The 22,234-nt window shown below is 34.2% G+C and overlaps 1 protein-coding gene across 4 annotated transcripts in view; it reads right to left on the bottom strand.

Moving 5' to 3' along the window:
- LOC105761264 (disease resistance protein RPV1) overlaps nucleotides 1–1,013 on the bottom strand; it is a 59,461-nt gene extending 58,448 nt beyond the window's left edge. For all 4 annotated transcript variants that reach the window (XM_052623424.1, XM_052623422.1, XM_052623425.1 and 1 more), the window contains exon 1: nucleotides 574–1,013. In XM_052623424.1, coding sequence (XP_052479384.1) covers nucleotides 574–998 — 425 coding nt within the window. In that variant the 5' untranslated portion in view covers nucleotides 999–1,013. The remainder of the gene's footprint in view (nucleotides 1–573) is intronic.
- Nucleotides 1,014–22,234: the final 21,221 nt, after the last annotated feature.

The raw sequence follows: 22,234 nt of genomic DNA, 5'->3' as shown, positions 1-22,234 counted from the left end.
TTATGGCATTTCCTTCATGAACATTGAAGAAATTAAAGCATTCCACAGACAAGATTTGGGAGAGAAGTTGTTTTTGTAACGAAACAAGTCCACATGTGTTTGAAACTTCTCGAACATCAGCAAGAAAGCTTTTACCTTCAAAATGAGGTGACATTTGAGTGTAAGCAACTCTTGCAAGAGTTGTTTTACCGATGCCACCCATTTCACAAATTCCGATAATGCGGACATCATCTTCACCAATTTCTATTTTCGCATACAACTCCTCTAAGCGTGAACTAAATCCAACCAACTCACCATGTAAAATTGGATATGTTTCACATAATTTTGCAGATATCTTTTTAACTATGTCTCCAATAAATTCGGTTTCATGCCTATAAACACAAACAAAAAAAGAATTTAAGTGTCCGAACAAGAAATCAACAGCTAATGGACATAGATATAGCATGTATTCTAAAATAGAGAAGAACATCATGTAAGCATTAAAAAAAGAAAACAAAGAAGATATCAAGGAATTACCTGCCATTTAAATGCCATCCCTTAATGTTTGCGACTTCAGTTAAAGCATTTCGCCACCTTTGGAGCTTATCTTCATCATATCTCTTTTCATGTTCCGCAAAGGCTTCTTCAACTTTCCCTTTCTGTTTTCTTAAATCAGATGGATCCACGTCATAGAAAACTGGAAACACTTTATAACCCTTGTCGTTTTTCTGCTTAACAATCTCAGTAAGTTCGTCCAAGCACCAACCCGAAGAAGCATAGGATTCTGAAAAAACAATTACGGAGCACCATGATTGCTGAATGGCTTTAAACAGTTCTGGCGCGATCTCTTCACCGGCTTCCAGCTTTGGGTCATCCCTGAAGGTGACAATCCCACTCCTTTTTAGAGCATCATAGAGATGATCGGTGAACTTTTTGCGGGTATCTTCACCTCTAAAGCTCAAGAAAACGTCATATTTCTTTCTAGAAACAGACGAAGAAGTTGAAGCTAATGACAACATTATGAGAAAAAAAAAAGGTATCTGAAACTTGTGTCAAAATCAGAAAACAGTATATCGCCTAATAGCCAGCCAGAAAGAAACTACAAGCAGTACTCTCAAGTCTAGGAGCGTCAAGAATGAGAAGAATAGATCAAATTTGCAAGGAAAGTAAACAGACGTTTCTAGGCAATTTCTCTGTAGATTATTTAAAGCCTATGTCAATTGTTCTAATGGTTCTACTGTATGCTCGCGAAAAAAAAAGTCAGATTTTTTAATGTTTATTCCAAAATTTCTAACATTATATCATTACTAAAATTTCAAACTAAAGCGTTATATACTTTTTTTTTAAAATCACGCAGTAGAATTTTTCAAATTATTCTCACTCATAATGGAAATAAACAATGTTGAGAATCTTTTAATGCTTTTGTGTTTTTTTAAGCAAGAGGAAATATATATTTTATTATTAATATTTTAAGACCATTAAAGTCATTAATATAATTATACTTATTATACATATAAAATTTCAAATTAATTCAATATTTTTAACATATTAGTGTAAAACATTATATATTATATTTATTAAACCGTCAAAAAGCTGAAAATCATGAGAAAAATCTGATTTGTTATTCTTCTATTAGAAAATGATAAAGATAATACAGAATCACAATTTTGTACAATCTTTTCTCATAATTACTATGAAACGTGTAGCGGTGGAAGTTTGGTGACAAATGAAAATGATGTTCTTTTCCAGGAAGAATCCTCGAAGGTGAGGGCAGTATTGGTTGCTTTGTCCACAAAGTGGGGGCTACTTTAATCACAGATTGTAATAAAAAGTCTTTGACGGTGGTTTTAAATATGCACTGAGATATGACTATAAACTTCTACCATACTATGAAATAGAATTTGTTATAAAATATATTATAGAATTCATCTGCTTTTCTTTCTAGGCAAATTTTATAGAAGGTCCCTGTATTATAAAATTCATCTGCTTTAATCACCTTTTTTCTTTTTATCGGGTTCGAACACCTTTTTCTTTTCTGTGTGGAAAAATGTTAAAATGTGACAATTTCCAAGGGGCCCTTACCAAACATTTTTCAAACAACATAATTTTCTGTGTGGAAAAATAAGTGTGGAGGACAGTGATAAAATGATTGCATTTTGAAAGAGAAAACATATGTTTAAATTTTAGTGACAATATTATTATAATAGATAGTTGAAACTTTATGTAAGAATCGCAAAACCAACATAAAAGATGATAGAAAAAATTAAAATTTATCACACACACAATCTCTTGATTCTCAATCACTTAAAAATGGTAAGGATCTTCAATTGCATTCAATTTAATGGATCCATTAATTATTAACGATTATTTAAACATATCACACATATATAATTACTAGAAATCAACCCCCGGGGGCATAAGTCGAGTTTTTGAAAACCAGAAAATAAGGTGGCTCCGTATGCAGAAATTAAGAATCTAGAAACAGTCCAAGTATAGGAGCATCAAGAAAGGGAAAGCAGATTAAAATTCCAAGGAAACAGAACACAGGTGTCTAAGCAATCTCTCTACACATTTCCTACCTTTTTTTCTTCGAAAACAATCTCCATATTAATACCTATAGAAACGTGTAGTGGTGGAAGTTTGGTCACAACAATGGATTCTCTGCAATTTGAGTATACATTTCCTTTTTTATTGATTGCGCGTAGGGTGGAAGCTATTGGGGTCATATATGAGCGATTATGTTCTTTACGAAGAATGAATCCTGAAAGAATATGATAAAGAGAAAGAAATAGCTAACCAAACAAAGTGAATAATCTTCTTTTTATTATTCAAAAATGCTTGGTTTTAACCCTCTTCAGGTAGAGTATATATATAGGCATACGTATGCCTTAGTATTTGCTCTCAACAATATAACTGCATTCAACAAACTTAACAACTTTCTAAAACTGCTAATATTCATCCATCTTCTCCCTAGGCAAAACCCGTAGACAACTCCGAAAACGAGCAAAATTCGATAGCGAAAGTGGTTTAGTGAGAACATCAGCGACTTGATCACACGCAGGAACTTCTCCCACTACTATTGAACCACTAGCAACCTTTTCACAAACAAAAAACAAACTCAACGTGCTTAAACTTGGAATGTAGGACAGGATTAGCAGCAACTGCAACTGCACCAGAACTATCACACCAAACATTTGGTATATCGAGACATTTAACATGTAATTCCTGAAGTAATGATAATAACCACGTAACCTCACTAGTGACTGCAGCAAGGCTCCGGTATTCTGCCTCAGCCGTAGACCGAGCAACGACTTGCTGTTTTTTAGAACACTAAGACACGGGAGTACGTCCAAAATACACACAGTACCCAGTGGTGGATCGCCGGTCATCAAAATCTAACCCCCAGTTTGCATCAGCATAACCAACTAAGGATAAACTATCATCTGGACAAAATACAATCCCAAGTTCAAGCGTATCACCTAGATACCGCAAGATGCGCTTCAAAGCAGTCATATGAACAGAAGTGGGACAATGCATAAACTGACATATGCGATTAACCGCATATGCCACATCAGGCCTTGTAAGTGTCACGTACTGTAGTGCTCCAGCAAGGCTCCTGTATTCAGTCGGGTCCGCCAAACGTTGACCCTCATCTCTAGTCATAATATTAGAACTTATCATTGGTGTATTCACACTCTTCGCATTCTCCATCGAGCACCGAAAAAGAATATCTCGAATATACTTCTTCTGACAGAGATGAAGACACCCTGAGGAAGAACGAGTAACCTCCATCCCAAGAAAGTAATAAAGTTCACCCATATCCTTAAGCGAAAACTCGGTATTCAACAATTGGACAAACCAGTCTATAATAGTAGACACATCCCCTGTAATAATAATATCATCAACATACACAAGAACGTATAGCGTTGAATCAGATTAGACCCTGACAAACAAAGACGCATCAGACTTTGATACCACAAAGCCCACCCATAGTAAAAAACCTTTAAGCTTCTCAAACCAGGCACGTGGAGCCTAACGGAGACCATAAAGCGCTTTCTTTAGACGACACACCAGAGGTTTACCATGAGAATCACGCTGAACATAACCAGGAGGCTGATGCATGAAAACCTCAGTATCAAGATCGCCATTTAGAAATGCATTATTCACATCCACTTGCGGAAGTGACCACCCTCGAGACACGGCAATAGACAAGATAACTCTGATAGTAGCCGGTTTTACCACCGGACTAAAAGTTTCCTTAAAATCACACCCCGAAACCTGTGAGCAACCTTTCGCAACTAAGCGAGCCTTATATCGAGCAATAGTACCATCAGAATTCCTTTTGATTTTGAACAACCATTTGCACGCAATGACCTTACGATTAGCTAGAGCAGAAACTAAGTCCCATGTGGAGTTACGAACAAGCGCCTCATACTCATCTTGTGCAGTAGCACGCCACTCAGCAGAAGTCATAGCTTCTTCAATTGTAGAAGGCTCAATAGCTTCAACAGTTAACACCTTAGGCTTGAAAACACCTGCCTTGGCCCGAGTGACCATAGGATGAGTATTACCCTCAAGTGTCCCACTAACTTGACCATCAGATGCTGACGAGCCGTCAGATGCTGATGAATCACCTGCAGACACTCTCAAAGTAGAGTTAGAATAAGCAGAGTTATCACTGTACGAACCCGAACGAGCATTGATATCACTTGATGCAGACACTCGCAAGTTAGAGCTAGAATGAACATTGGTATCACCTGAAGAATCCAAATCATTCATGGTTGGAATATTACTCGACCCAGACCCAACATCAGCCATAGACTGGACCAACTCATCACCAGACCCAGGGGTATTAATCGGAGACTGCACCCTTTGTAAAGATGTTGTCATCATGCAAGGTGCAAAAGACGACGAGGAAGAGTAAGGCCACACAAGAGGAACAACATTTGAGCTAGTCTGACTAGTTGTTGGTACAGACTTGTCAGAACTAGGCTCAGCAAACAAGAATCGCTGCTCATCAAAAACCACATGCCTCGAAATAATAATCTTACCATCTGGTAAAAGACACTGATACCCTTTGTGACGAGGACTGTAACCCAAAAATGTCGAGGGTTGAGACCGAAAATCCAATTTATAACCTACAAAGGGACGTAAGTAAGGATAACAACAGCAACCAAACACTCGAAGATGATCATAGGTCGGATCAGATCCATAGAGTGCCTTGAATGGAGAACTGCCCTGAAGGACAACAGTAGGAAGTCGATTTATAAGATGAACCACACAACAAAATGCATATCCCCAGTATTCCATAGGTAAATTTGCGTGAGCCAATAAAGTAATACCCGTTTCAACAATGTGACGATGCTTACGCTCAGCCACTCCATTTTGTTCAGAAGTGTACGGACAAGTCAAGCGATGTACAATTCCTTGAGATTCTAAAACAGACGAAAACCCACGGTATTCACCGCCCCAATCACTCTGAAATTGTTTAATAGACTTGTCAAACTGTGTCTTAACTAATTGTTGAAACTGAGTGAAACACTCCATAGCTTGACCTTTTTGACGTACCAAATATACCCAAGTAAACCTAGTACTCATATCAATAAACGAAACGTAATATCTCTTATCATTACAAGCAACAGATGCAGGACCCCAAAGATCAGAAACAACTAGTTCAAAAGGACTATAGCTAGTAGTTGAAGGAGAAAAAGGCAACTTATGTGACCTCCCTTTTTGACATGCAGTACATATACCATCCAAACTATTTTTACTTGAAACAACATTACATTTATTTAGAATAGTTTTGACCACAGAAGCTGATGGGTGGCCTAAACGATTATGCCATAAAGCAAACACAGAACAACGTGGAACTTACGAATGAGCAACAAACGGATCTACTTGTGACGGATTCGAAACCATTGGCACAGAAAATTGATATAAGCCATCATGAATGCGGCCCGTCAGCAAAGTCTCCCGAGTCACGACATCCTTAAGAACACAATGTGTAGAGTGAAACTCAAAAAAACACACCATTATCACGAGCAAACTGTGAGACAGATAATAGATTTTTTCGTATGCTCGGCACACACAAAACATTTGATAAATGCAACGACTTAGATTGAGTAGGCAAACTAGCAGAACCAATTGACGAAATTACCGCAGGAGTACCATCACCCATTAAAAGAGACGACTTACCTTAATATGGCGTGACATCACGTAAAGCTGACACATCACGACAAACATGATGACTTGCTCCCGAGTCAGGATACCAGGTTGTGGTGTCACCGTGCACTGGAAGATACGAACCATCATTACCATGAGACTCGAGATCCGAGTTGAGCAAGGACAAAGACATTAATGGCGCTTTAAAGCGGCAAAAAGAAACATTAGCGGCGCTTGATACAAAAGCGCCGCAAAAGTGATTAACAGACGATGCCGTATTGATTTACGTTTGATGACATTAGTGGCGTTTATAAGTAAACGCCGCAAAAGATCATGTATTTGCGGCGCGTTCACAAAAGCGCCACAAAGTTGTTCACCGAACGACGTCGTTTTCTTGTTAAATTTTAGACAGAAATAGTGGCGTTTTAAATGAAGCGCCGCTGAAGCCAATCATTGGCGGCGCAAAAACGGAAGCACCGGAAAATGTTTCAAGCATACACCGTCTTAGGGACAATAGTAGCGGCGCTTTACTGGAACGGCACAAAAGATTTAAGCGAACGACGTCATTTTCGTGATGAGTTTTATACACTATGGTGACGCTTCAAAGAAATCGCCGCTGAAGTAAATCATTAGCGGCGCTTCTAATTAAGCGCCGCAATAAGTTTTAAGCATACGCCGTCGTTTTCTGTTGTGCTTAGGAACATTAGTGGCGGTTTACTAAAAACGCCGCAAATGTCAAGCATTAGCGGTAATAGTTTTAGCCAAACGACAACGGTTTTTTCAGATTTTAGAGATATTAGTGGCGCTTAGCTGCAAACGCCGTAATGTTCAATAATTTTAATTAAAATGACGTCGTTTTATTGTATAGGTTTAGGTACATTAGCGGCGCAACTTTTAAAACCGCCGTATAAGTTAAGCATTAGCGGCGCTTTGTTATAAGCGCCGCAAAAAGATTTAAGCAAACGGCGTCGTTTTGTGGTGGAGGTTTAAAGACATTAGTGGCACGTTTTGGGGAAGCGCCGCAAATTGTTAAGCAAAACAATACTTTTTTTGTTGAGCTTTCAATGCATTGGCAGTTTAGGATTATGGATTTAGGCCTTACGGTTTATTGTTTATTGTTTAAGGGTTGAGGTTTAAGATTTAAGTTTTATAGTTTATATATGTTTATGATTTAGGGTTTTAGATTTAGGGTTTATATGTTCTATGATTCAAGGTTTAAAAAATATGATTGAGTTAGGGGTTTAGGGATTATGGTGCAATGGTTGGGGTCTAAGGTTTAAGTGTTTAGGGTTAAAGGTTAGGGGTTAGGGGTTTATAGTTAATGTTTTATGATTGAAGGTTTAGGGGATATGGTTAAGGGTTATGTATTATGGTTTGTGGTTTATCATTTGAGGTTGGGGCTTAGGGTGTAGGTGTTAAGGGGTTAAGGGTCATGGTTTATGATTTATAGGTTTAAGATTTAGGGTTGAAGGGATAAGAGGGTCTAGGTCAATTTAGGATTAAGGGTTAAGGGTTTAGTGTTTAAGGTACCCTAAATCGGTTTAGGGTTTAAGGTCTAAGGAATAGAGTTTACGGTTTAGGGGATAGAGGTTGTGGTTTAAGGTCTAGGTTATTTAGTATTTTTGAAAATTACAACTTGACTTCACCGAATTTAATTTTTAAATTGATGTTTTAGAAAAATACAAACACTATCTACGGATTAAGTTCCTACCTTAAATTTTAATAAAAAACCATCATTAAAATCAAATTTCCCATTTAATAGAATTAAACATAATATTGTCATATTGTTGTATGATATTTTAATTTTTAAATTATTAAATATTTGGAAATTATTTACGCTAGTGGCGTTTGACTGAAAGCCGCATAAAAATGTTTAAAATTACATAAAAGCGGCATGGTTTGGCTAAAGGAATTTGAATTTTAGTGGCGTTTTCATAAAAGCATGCTTGAAGGTATGCTATAGTGGCATTTTATATTGAAACGCTGCAAATACATAAATGTTTGTCTGTACGAAAATGGCGTCATTTTCTTAAATGATTTGAACTCCTTACAGGCGTTTTTCTTTAAAACGCCGCAAACTGTGATCTTTAGCGGCGTTTGGTATGGAAACACCACAAATGTGCATTACAAAATGTTCAGAACGTCACCGTTTCGTTACATGAATTTGAATTTTAGTGGCGTTTGTATGAAAAACGCCACAGAAGGTATACAGTAGTGGCGTATCTATAATCCATATATGTTTTTGTGAACGAAAACGGCGTCGTTTTCTTAAATGATTTGAAATCATTAGTGGCGTTTGTATTTAAAACACCACAACTGTAAGCTTTAGCGGCGTTTAGTATTAAAACGCCACAAATGTGTATTACAAAATGTTGAGCGTCGTCGTTTGGTTGAGAATAGTTACATTATTGAGCGTCGTCATTACCTTGGCGTCACATATTTTTCCCCTTCGAACCTAAAACGGTACCCGACCCTAAACTCGACTTCCTTCCCTTCCCTTCAAATCCCTAATTTCCTTTGAAATCTCCTCCACTCTCTAATTGAGACATTGGCGGAGTCATTTAGTCTATTCAGTTCTTCATTTCGTTGGTATAGTGTGTTCAATTCTTCCTGACATTTAGAGGAAGGCGAGCGATTGGAATAGTTTTTGGGGTAAGCACGAACGGTTTGATTTCCCTCTTTTTTCGTGTTTAGGGTTCAATATCGTTAACAATCCATTTAGTCCATGGATTTAGGGTTGCCAAGCGCATAAAAGCGATTGCCATTTTTATGCGGTGGAATCACATCCGACCGATTTACTTTCTCTTCGTCTTCGTTTAGGTATGAAATTTTGATCTCTTAAATCTAGCTTCTGGTTTATTTTGTTTAGGGTTTTAGCGATGCTTGTCTTACATTTTGTGAGAGGAATGGTATGCTTTGAATGCCTAAGTAATTTTTGTATGTATATATTTTTAAATTTGTTTGTGGTTAAAGTTAATTGATTAATTAAAAATGATTTTTGACATATTGTAAACCTTGTTTTGTATTTGAAATTGTTTTTGTTTAAAGGAGTCGGGGCGTTTGTGAAGTCTTTCTATTTAGGTTTAATCGGTATAAAATTTAAGAAAATTTTATATATAAAATACGCTATTATAATATTTTGATTTAGATAATTTGACAGTTGATTTTTCACTTAAGTTCATGTAAATTTGTTTTAGTTATGAAGTTGAACAAGTTTAGTTTTTCCTTAGTTAATTTATTCTTTCCTTTGGTTCCAGCATTTTAGTTTTGGCAATCTAGTCTGCAAATTTGGTACTTGAAACTGTTTTGAAGCAATACATAGAAAGGGTAGATAACCAGAAGGTAAGTTGATCCTTTATTTTATTTGTTTTTTCGTTTTATAAATTGACATGTGATTTTGGACTATTTTTATAATTGGTATATTTGTAATTGGGACTGTTATAATTTGGTATTTGGTTAATGTGGCTGCAAGTTCTTTTTCTTTGGAAGTTACGCTTAATGTTCTTGATTAATGTTAGGGATTAAAATCAATTCAGTTCTTTTTTTCTTTGCGTTGTGGTTAATGTTCTTGCTTATTGTATTTATTTACGGTTATTGTTACGGTCTTGAAGATGTTTTTGCTCCATTTTCTACTAAGTGTTTGAATTAATTTACATTATGGAATATAATTGCAACTATTATCTGATATTCCCATGGTTTGTAATGATCCAAATTGAAATCAAATATAATTGCAATTGTGAACTGAATTGATTTAAAGTTTTTAGTTCATGTAAATTTGTTTGAGTTGATTTGATTTGGGTTCGTTGTAATTATATATTTCTAATGATTAAATAATGCATAAGTTTAGAAAACATTATTTAGGTTTTGTAATTTAAATGGTTTTGGATTTAGGATATAAAGGATTTTGATTGGCTTTTGCAGCTAATTAGATTGTACTTTATCATCTGTTTTTGCTGCTAAGATGGTACATTTTATTATTTTTTGCTGCTAAATCAACCATCTACGGATACCGAATTTAGACTTTGCTTAAATCTGAAATTGTACTACTTGGTCAAGTTCGGTTTTCTTGGCTAAAAATATTTTCCTTTACTTGAATTTGAACCATGTACGCAACCTTTTGTGCAAAAAACGCAATTAATTTGGGACACAAATATTACTCATATATTATAAGACAAAAATATTTTTAATATATAACATATATTAATATGGACATATAACCTATATTACAATTTTATTAATAATAAATTTTATAATTTATCGAATAAATGTAACTTGGATATATAACCTATATTTCAAATTTATTAGTAAACAATTTTTAAATTATATAACTTACATAAATTATATAACTTACATAACTTATAAATATTTATATACATTTTTAATATATTTTTAAAATCTATATTTTTTCAAAATTTATCAATCATAGCATAACACATAACTCAAATTTATCAATCATATCATAAACTTATATATAAACTTGCATAACTTATATAAATTATATAACTTACATAAATTATATAACACATAACTTATAAATATTTATATACATTTTAATAAATATTTTAAAATCTATATTTTTTCAAAATTTATCAATGATAGCATAACACATAACTCAAATTTATCAATCATATCATAAACTTATATATAAATTATTTAAGTTATGTATTATGCAAGTTTATATATAAGTTATGATATGATTGATAAATTTGAGTTAATTGATTTTAATCCCTAACATTAATCAGTAACATTAAGCAGAACTTCCAGCAAAAAAGAACTTGTAGCCACTTTAACCAAATACCAAATTATAACAGTCCCAATTACAAATATACCAATTATAAAAATAGTCCAAAATCACATGTCAATTTATAAAACGAAAAAGCAAATAAAATAAAGGATCAACTTACCTTCTGGTTATCTACCGTTTCTATGTATTGCTTCAAAAAAGTTTCAGGTACCAAATTTGCAGACTAGATTGCCAAAACTAAAATGCTGCAACCAAAGGAAAGAAAAAATTAACTAAGGAAAAACTAAACTTGTTCAACTTCATAACTAAAACAAATTTACATGAACTTAAGTGAAAAATCAACTGTCAAATTATCTAAATCAAAATATTATAATAGCGTATTTTATATATAAAATTTTCTTAAATTTTATACTGATTAAACCTAAATAGAAAGACTTCACAAACGTCCTGACTCCTTTAAACAAAAACAATTTCAAATACAAAACAAGGTTTACAATATGCTGCAAAATCATTTTTAATTAATCAATTAACTTTAACCACAAACAAATTAAAAAATATATACATACAAAAATTACTTAGGCATTCGAAAGCATACCATTCCTCTGTCAAAATGTAAGATAGTTATTGCTTAAAACCCTAAACAAAATAAATCCATAAAGCTAGATTTAAGAGATCAAAAATTTCATACCTAAACGAAGACGAAGAGAAAGTAAATCGGGCCGGATGTGATTCCACCGTACTAAAAAAATGGCACTTTGTTTTATCGTTGGCAACCCTAAATCCATGGACGAAAAATTGAACCTAAACACGAAAAAAGAAATCAAACCGGTTCGTACTTACCCCAAAAACTATTCCGTTCGTCTTCCTCTAAATCTTTGTGAAGAATTGAGCACTATACCGAGCGAAATGAAGAACCGAATAGACTAAATGACTCCGTCAATGTCTCGAATTAGGGGAGTAGAGGAGATTCGAAGAAATTAGGGATTTGGAAGGGAAGGGAAGGAAGCTGAGTTTAGAAATTGATGCGGGTTTTAGGGTTCGAAAGGGAAAAATATGTGATGCCAAGCGAGCGACGGCGTTCGAATAACGAAGCTGATTCGTCAACGAAGCAGCGACGTTCGAACATTTTGTAATACACATTTGTGGCATTTAATAAAACGCCACTAAAATTCAAATTCATGTAAAGCGGTGGCGTTCTAAACATTTTGTAATGCACATTTGTGGCGTTACCATACCAAGCCGCTAAAGATCACGGTTTGCGGCGTTTTAAAAGATGAGTGCAAATCATTTAAGAAAACGATGTCGTTTTCGTATGACAAACATTTATATATTTGCGGCGTTTCAATATAAAAGGATTGGCGTTTTATGAAAAACACCACTAAAATTCAAATTCCTTTAGCCAAAGCGGTAGCGTTTTATGTAATTTTAAACATATTTTTGCGGCATTTCAGGCCGGAACGCCACTAGCGTAAATAATTTCCAAATATTTAATAATTTAAAAATTAAAATATCATACAACAATATGACAATATTATGTTTAATTCTATTAAATGGGAATTTTGATTTTAGTGATGGTTTTTATTAAAATTTAAGGTAGGAACTTAATCCGTAGATAGTGTTTGTATTTTCTAAAACATCAATTTAAAAATTAAATTCGTGCGATCAAGTTGTAATTTTCAAAAATACTAAATAACCTAGACCTAAATCTTAAACCTATAAATCATAAACCATGACCCTTAACCCCTTAACACCTACACCCTAAGCCCCAACCTCAAATGATAAACCACAAACCATAATACATAACCCTTAACCATATCCCCTAAACCTTCAATCATAAAACATTAACTATAAACCCCTAACCCCTAACCTTTAACCCTAAACACTTAAACCTTAGACCCCAACCATTGCACCATAATCCCTAAACCCCTAACTCAGTCATATTCCTTAAACCTTGAATCATAGAACATATAAAACCTAAATCCAAAACCCTAAATGATAAAACATATATAAACTATAAACCTTAAATCTTAAACCTCAACCCTTAAACAATAAACAATAATCCGTAACGCCTAAATCCATAATCCCTAAACTACCAATGCATTGAAAGCTCAACAAAAAAAATATTGTTTTGCTTAACAATTTGCGGCGCTTCCCCAAAACGCGCCACTAATGTCTCTAAACCTCCACCACAAAACGACACCGTTTGCTTAAATCTTTTTGCGTCGCTTATAACAAAGCGCCGCTAATGCTTAACTTATGCGGCATTTTTAAAAGTTGCGCCGCTAATGTACCTAAACCTATACAATAAAACGACGTCGTTTTAATTAAAATTATTGAACATTGTGGCGTTTGCAGCTAAGCGCCACTAATATCTCTAAAATCTGAAAAAAAACCGTTGTCGTTTGGCTAAAACTATTACCGCTAATGCTTGACATTTGCGGCGTTTTTAGCAAACCACCACTAATGTTCCTAAGCACAACAAAAAACGACGGCGTATGCTTAAAACTTATTGCGGCGCTTAATTAGAAGCGCCGTTAATGATTTACTTCAGCGGTGATTTCTTTGAAGCGCCACCATAGTGTATAAAACTCATCACGAAAATGACGTCATTCGCTTAAATCTTTTGTGGTGTTCCAGTAAAGCGCCGCTACTATTGTCCCTAAGACGGCGTATGCTTGAAACATTTTCCGGCGCTTCCGTTTTTGCGCCGCTAATGATTGGCTTCAGCGGTGCTTCATTTAAAACGCCACTATTTCTGTCTAAAATTTAACAAGAAAACGGCGTCATTCGGTGAACAACTTTGTGGTGCTTTTGTGAACGCGCCGCGAATACATGATCTTTTGCGGCATTTACTTATAAACGCCACTAATGTCATCAAACGTAAATCAATATGGCATCGTCTGTTAATCACTTTTGCGGCGCTTTTGTATCAAGCGCCGCTAATGTTTCTCTTTTGCGGCATTTTCTTTAAAGCGCCACTAATGTCTTTGAATCTGACCATGAAACGGTACCGTTTCCCTAACTCATTTGCGGCGCTTTTGGGTAATCGCCGCTGTTGCTTGTAATTTCTGGCGTTTTTTAACACTCGCCGCTATTGCTCGGTTTTTTGTGGCGTTTTACTTTAAAACGCCGCTAAATGCGCCGCTAAAGGCCTCTTTTGGTGTAGTGAAACCAAGGATATTAAGCATATGAATCTTTTAATTTTACTATTTTTTTGAAGGATTATTTTACCATTTAAACTAAATTTAAACTAAAGCAATTTTAAATTATTAGGTGAAATTTTAATAAAGATATTTGTTACATAATTTTTTTTCTCACCTGTATCATAAATATATTTGTTCTCATGGAAAAATCAAGGTAAAACAAAGAGGCGTAATTGTATCCTTTTTAATAGAAAGCTTCATATGTTATTTGGATTTTAAGTGAATATGAGATATATATATATATATATTTGCTCCGTCAGCCTTATTTCCCTAAATAATGTTAAAAACAGACTATTTTCTTAATTTTTTTAAAAATTGATATTTATTACTAATTTTACCAGTGTTTATGTGGCAAACTTGACTAGTTGCAGTCCTATTCTTGTACAATATTTATGTCCAAACTCAAATATTCTTGACAATGACTATGAGGTTATGTTCTAAGATAGGATATCTAGTAATTAATGACTCTAAACTCTCACGTGGGCTTAACATACACTTAGTGAAGATGCATAACACATGAGGTTTGCTAGGTTAAGGTTTGCAACTCAACAGGTCAGACAAGCGTGGTTCGTTGGGGTGTCAGCTCTACCGAAAGACAACGTGTTAGATCTCCTATGGATGGTATGTTTGCAATGTAGCTATAACAAATATACATACAGTAAAAATAAAGAATTCATTGAACATTACATGTTTCAATTATGTTAAAAAAGAAATAATAAAATGAATAAATTTCTAACTAGTATAACAAGCTATGTGCAATAATTCATGTCACGAAAGAAATAATTCATGAGATTTTTCAAAGCAAAAGGGAGATTAATCAACCTTAAGAATTTTTTAGCAATGTTAATGCAATGTTCCAATTTGCACCTACAATATCTGTCCAATCAATTTAATTGCATTCCTTTGATGGACCTGCAGTTATTTCCATACAACCACAACCTTCTAACTGAGCACTTTTTATATTTGTTAGAAGGCCAGGCACTGATTTAAGCTTTCTGCAATTTACAATCCAAGACGTTCAAGCTTGAGAAATCGAGTAAAAAATGAAGCTACGCTGATGAAATTGTTACCATTAAGATCAAGTTCTTTCAAAGAGGATGGACCACAAATATCATTAAGAATATCTCCTTCACAAAGACTGCAGTACATTAGATTCAAATCTCTTAATGAACTCAAGCTTATGAATGATCCTATACGTGAGATCACCATTTTTTTCCAACATCGTACGTCATATGCTTTGACACAGTCAAATATCTTTCCGTAAATAATTGTATTGAAAAGATTGATGTTGGATATGTCACAATCTATGTAGTGATATGATATTGTAACACCCTTTCCCGAGCTCACACCTAAACCCGAGTAAGGAATGCTACATTTACAACTCGATCACTTCACTTTAGTTCTAAATTATTCATTCAAGTTCTATTCATCTTTTAGGTCTTTTCAAAGTCTTTTAAGTCTTTTCGAACCATTTCTAAACTTTCTTTAAAATTTGGTTGCGAACGGAGGTCATTCGGGTTATGTTCGGGCCAAATGGAGCAAAAATAGGATAACACATGGCACTTGTATCGGTATGTATCGGTACAACTCCCTTGACATTGTTCATTTTTATTCTTTGGAGTACTTATACCGATACAAGTTATACAAGCATCGATACTTCTTTGCAGGGACCCTCAATCATGCCCAAAACACTAATTTTCATGCTATAATCAATCCAATTCATCCCCAAACTTCCATTAACCAATTTAAACCATAAAACATATCAAATTATTATTGTTATATATATATAGCTCAAGACAAAGCTCAACTAAGTTCATACAGCTAACAAAATAATGAAGATTCACCAAGTATTTTCACTAGTAATCTTAAACATATACTTTAATTAAACTTTTGTACATGTCATATTCTATATCAAAAGATTAATTCCATACTCTCTTTCAAGCCATAGTGATGCGTTAAGATCATGACTTCAATCGAGAGTTTCAATCCATCTTTCACCTATGCATTCAACAACAATGCGTTAAGCTATATTATAGCTTAGTAACTACTCCATAATTCAAATCTTACCAATAACATTAGAAGCACACCCGAACTTTGACATAGTCTAATTTTAGTCTGGTCTATGTTATTCGAACTTTTCATTTTCGGTAAACTAATAGAGTTCAATACACTCTCGACGCTCAACTGTTTTTCAAAGCTCTCTATACAAGTTCTTCCTTCCTATCTTCTTGTGTGCAGAAAGTCAAGCCTATAGTTATGGATTGTTCCATATTCTATACATCATTAAAAGTTCCGTCTTTTAAAGCTTTATTGTTGTTTTTCCTCCTGGATATGGCCTCTGGCACTTCAACTCGATTCAGCTGTGGTATTTACTGTGATTCACTTGTCCATCAATCAAAACCAGTTGATGATGATTTCAATCTCTCCCCATTCCCTGGACTTCAAAATGGTTATTACAAAGGTGAGGAGAAGTAATGGGATAGCATTGAAAGGGTGTGTTCTGAATAAATGTTTGAATATGTATGTTCGATGAAGGTATATGTCATCTTATACACTTTTCTAACGCCACACTTCTTTGCGTTAACACTGTAGGGGCCTGTGAAAGACAATTCAAGTTGATCGCATTCTTGATCTAAGCAATCTGTTATCCATAAATTATTGGTTTCACGTTCATCACATTTGTCTTCCAAGGAAATTGGATACAACATGCCACGCGAGAAATAACGAACGAAAATGTGGTCCTTCATTACGGGCTGTTCAAAATGTCGATTTACACTCCAGCCACTACGAATGACCACTCGAGGATTTCTACCCTGGAAATTAGATTGAGTGCGATTGGCTTGTCTACAATATCTATCATGGATAACAGCACTACAAATGAGATGCTCATTCCTTGAAGTATCATCACTGACAAAAATGCAGCACAAAGCAACTCCCATCAATTGACTATCATTCCGAACTTCCAGAGGCATATCTATCTGAATCCAAGAGTCACCTCTTTGTTGACTAAACCATTCTGGGATTTCACTTCAAGGTATAACAACATCAAAAAATTTTCTTGAATTTCGAAATACCTGTAAAATAAACCTCTGGTTGTTTGGCAACTAACACCATGAACAATTAAGTCATCGAATTTTGACGAGAGAGTGATGTGGCAGTCAAAAAATCAATAAAACAAAAACTGAAACATTTTCCATTTAGTAAGGCTAAACAAAAAAACATGGAAAGATATTATAAACAGAAAAAGAAGTAAATGCTACCTAACCATGGAGGATAGGATAGAACCAATTATTTGAGATATATTTTTGGTCCACTTTTATTAAGTCATCGAATCTTTGACGAAAGAGTGATGTGGCAGTCAAAAAATTAATAAAACCAAAACTGAAACATTTTCCATTTAGTAAGACAAAACAAAATAAAAAGAAAAAGAAGGGAATGCTACCTAACCATGGAGGTTAGGATAGAACCACACCGGTTTGTGAGGGAACAAGGCCAAATCCATTAATAAATTGGCTACCCATTTGTGGTGAACGGGGGTGCCTTCGAAAGTCTAAGACAAAGCAACATGCTAAGGTCATCTCTAGCAAGGCTCAACTTAGAAGGCAATTCAATCGTGTAATGTTGGGTTTTATCAATAACATACGAAATAATTGTTTTGTCGATATGGGGCTTTACATTTTATACATTTATATATAAATTACTGTTTTCTCAAGGAACTCCATTCTATACTTCCACCGACTTCAGTCTAAATTGTATGTTATCCTTTTGCTTGTTTAACTTTGTTGTGCAGTTGCATTCTGTTTCCACTGAATCTTAGGCAATTTGAATTCTATTGAAGCAAGCATTGAATCACCCAAACCAACATTGTTTAGGAGCAGATGCACATTTCTAATATATTTGGATGATTAGTTATAACCCACCTTTACCATAGGTGGTAGCTCCACTGATATCTCAGTAGGCGTCATGTCAATTTCATGCTCCACTAGCATACGAAGCATCCTCGACTAGCTAGATTGACAACAACACCTTAGACCCAACCTCCATATCTTGATTCACCTACACAATGGTTCGTAATCATCTAAATAGATTACCTCAAAATATTCATTGCCCTTCCATTCATCGATTTGTAGCTGATAAATGCTAAAAGTGACATGTTTTAATCCAATTCTTAATGCGATTTTAGGTGATTATTCGATGTTAATGGTGAATTTTATACTCTTAATATTTTGAATTCATGTTTTTTACTTAGGAGAGCATTTGAGAGCAAAACAAGTGAAAAATGAGCGAAAACCAGAAAAATTAGAGTAAGAAATAGGAGCCACATGGATTGACCCGTTCCACACGACCATGTGAGCCACACGAGTTGCTACATGGCCATGTGGCATATCATTTCGATTCCGTGAATTGGCACGCTGAACAGCGGGAAAACACGATTTTTAGATTTTTTGGACATTTTAAGAAGTATATATGAAAAAAAATAAGAAGATGAGAGAATGTCGTCATAGAATACTCAAGAAAACAACTCGAAAAACACCTTTGAAGCCGATTCACCAAGTATTTTAACTAATAATCTTAAACGTACACTTTAATCAAACTTTTGTGCATGTTATATTCTATATCAAAAGATTAATTTCATACTCTCTTTCAATCCAATCCATGATGATGTGTTGAGGTCGTGACTTCAATCGAGAGTTTCAATCCATCTTTCACCTATGCATTAAACATCAATGCGTTAAGTTATATTATAGCTTAGTAACTACTCCATAATTCAAACTTACCAATAACATTAGAAGACACCCGAACTTTGACTTAGTCTAATTTTAGTCTGGTCTATGTTATTTTAACTTTTCATTTTCGGTAAACTAATTGAGTTCAATGCACCCTCGACGCTCAACTGTTTTTCAAAGCTTTCTATACAAGTTCTTCCTTCCTATCTTCTTGTGTGCAGAAAGTCAAGCCTATAGTTATGGATTGTTCCATTTTCTATACATTATTAAAATTTTCGTCTTTCAAAGCTTTATTGTTGTTTTTCCTCCAGGATATGGCCTCTGGCACTTCAACTCGATTCAACTATGGTATTTACTGTGATTCAGTTGTTCATCAATCGAAACCAGTTGATGATGATTTCAATGTCTCCCCATTTCCTGGACTTCAAAAAGGTTATTACAATGGTGGGGAGAAGTAATGGGTTAGCATTGAAAGTGTGTGTTCTGAATAAATGTTCGAATATGTATGTTTGATAAAGGTATATGTCATATGAGTACGAGTTCATCCAAGAATTGTGATTGTATATTGATTTGGAGTTAAGTATGCACAAGTAATGACATTTTGGTTGTATTGTTCTCTAAAAAGAAATAAGTTAATATACACGAATGTTCAGATTGAAGGACATAAGTGATATAACGAAGTCATCGATGGGTAAAAGAAAAGAATCAAGAGTAAGGTATGGTATCTCACGGGTATAAAAGAAACAGAATTTGAGAAAGTCTTCGCCAGAAGAAAGGTTAGTGACTAGGAACAGAATGTCCGTCATGATGAACTATCAACTGATACATTCAAGTATAGGTTAAGGTAAAATTATGTATTTTCTTACTAAATTCTTGGGAACTTCTTTGCATTTTATGTTATGTTACAGGTTTGGGTGACGTGAGTCTACGTCAGGAAGGACGATGCCAGGACCACGCCAATGAAATGGCTTATCAGGTTATTATGCTACAGAGCATGCTTGGTGGCGTTTAAGAACCAGTAGCCTTACATAAGAGCCTATAGTTTGGATAACTGCAATAAGTTATATTATTAGGTGATAACATTTGTGATAAAATTTCTTTTCTTATGTGTATATTTATCTTTAATGTTTAAGTGTTCATTTGAAGTTCGTTTGTATCTGTGTGGTAACACTTGAGATCCAGATTCGATGAATCGGATTAGGTTGAGAACGTTTCAGTTTCTTTGATGGGATCATGTTTCGAAATACCGACCACCACAACAGGGAGGAGTTCCAACTTCAAGGTTTGGAGTACGAGTACAGTGAAATGGAAAAGTAAAAAAGGTTTTATCCAAAGAAGAATCCCACTAGGAACAGCAAGGAACAATATCCAGATGGCTATTCTAAGGACATGAACTCTCATATCTCAATCAAAAGTTTCAAAGGAAGAACTTTTTTGGGTTCTTCTGTTAAGTTTAGTTCCCATGCAAAGGTGGCCATGCACGACATGCAAAGGTGGTCATGCTCGAAGAAATAGCAGCAAGCAGTGGTGCCATGGTGTGCGAAAGAATCAAGTTTGAAGTCGCCAATCCACTTGCTGTTTTTAGTTCCATTTTGATTGTTTTGTAATCTAGTTCATGTTGAACTAAGTAGGTAAATGTTTTGATATTGATTGACTGAAAAGTCAGCAATGCAAGTTGTACAAGCTAATCTTGTAAGTTTCAATGCAAATTAGTGGAGTTAGGTAGTTGATTAGGTGATTACTTGTTTGTTTTACTTGTTGACTGAAATATGTAATGGCTTAATGCCTTGTTGGTGTGTTAATGAAAAATATCAGCTCATTTTTCATTCAATCTTCTTCTCTCTTTTCTGTTATTCACTAGCTAGTTTCATTTTCTGTTTTTGCTTCTGAGTTTGTTTCTTCACCAAGGCTCGAGGCTTGCTATTCAAGCAAGATACAAAACAGCCTGTTATTGTCTCTTTGTTCCAACATCTTCAAATCCTTTTGCCGTGGGCAATCAGCCATTTTAGAGATTTCCCTTTCTAATACCATCCTTAAGCTGAAGACCTATAAATCCTAGCTTTGAATAAGATGTCAACATTAGCTTGCTTAATATCAGCTACAAAATTAGGGTACGTTTGGTTTACTATAATAAAATAGAGCTGTAATTGAATAGAGCTGTAATGGAGTAAAACTGTAATCAGTAATTTAATTGTTTTGTTGAATGAAATGGAATAGAACTGTAATAGTATTCTTGTGTTTGGTTGAATGGAATGATGTTGTAATAGCATAAGAAAAAACTAAAATGACTAGAATTCCCTTAGCAAAATTTCTTTTAGTAGATGATTATTGTTATTGTTATTAAATTTTAATAAGATTATTATTAAAAATAATAAATAATTTAACCATTATTATTATTAAATATAATTTAATAAAATAATATATAATTTAATAAAATTCTTAATATAATTATTATTATATGAATTTACTAAAATCATAATATATAATCTACTTTATTATTTTTAAACGCAATACATATTTAATGTGCTAAAATATCATTAGTGAAACAAATAATTTAATTATTCTACAATAAAAAACAAAATATTAGAAGTAATAAATAACTTGAGAATTATATTTCACATCCAAACATAAGATCCATATATTAACAAAAAGATACATGATTTCATTAGTTTATATGTCATAATCCATATATTATAAAATTTACAACATCAAAAGCTACAACATTGTAATGACATTCTATCATGTCATTATACCATCCAAATATTACAAACATAAAATGTTACCAAAATATCATCAACACAACCATGATTTTAAACAAATTTGATTTTTGGTATATTCTGAACTCATGAATCAATGGAATCAGTTTTGGTGTTTAGATTACGTCATCGATTATGCTAATATTGACTAAAATGGATTAAGTTATTGAAGAAGCTTTTCTTATTAACTTTTTTATTTCTTAGATATATCCATCTCTGGTTTCTAACATATCTCTTTTCCAACAATTAGGCTCTTACAGTTTAAAACGTGTCAAAACAAATTTCCTTCGCCCTTTAAACACTAACCACTATCACCATGGGGGTAGCAGAGCCACATAATGAAATGTCACAAATTTATAGGTGATTAAATGTTAAAATGACATATTTTATGTAATTTAATTGGTTAATTTATGAGAATTCACCATTGATTTTTCCATGTTTATATTGAATTTTATACAGGGATACAATTTGGGGTCAAAAGAAAAAAATGAGAAGCAATTGGGCTAGATTGAAGAAAGGAGCAAAGAAGGCGGGCCAAAACGAAATTTTATAAAGTTGTAATTTGCTGAAATTTTAGATTTTGATATTTAGGATCAATGGAAATATTTTTTCCTTGATTTTCTATGGTTAGTGTCTTTTAATTAGGAAAATTTTGTTGAAGCC

The sequence above is a fragment of the Gossypium raimondii genome, chromosome 11 (genome assembly GCF_025698545.1).
Source record: "Gossypium raimondii isolate GPD5lz chromosome 11, ASM2569854v1, whole genome shotgun sequence".
Lineage (NCBI taxonomy): Eukaryota > Viridiplantae > Streptophyta > Magnoliopsida > Malvales > Malvaceae > Gossypium > Gossypium raimondii.
The sequence above is the reverse complement of the archived record's forward strand: the minus strand, read 5'-3'. Positions and strand labels throughout refer to the sequence as shown.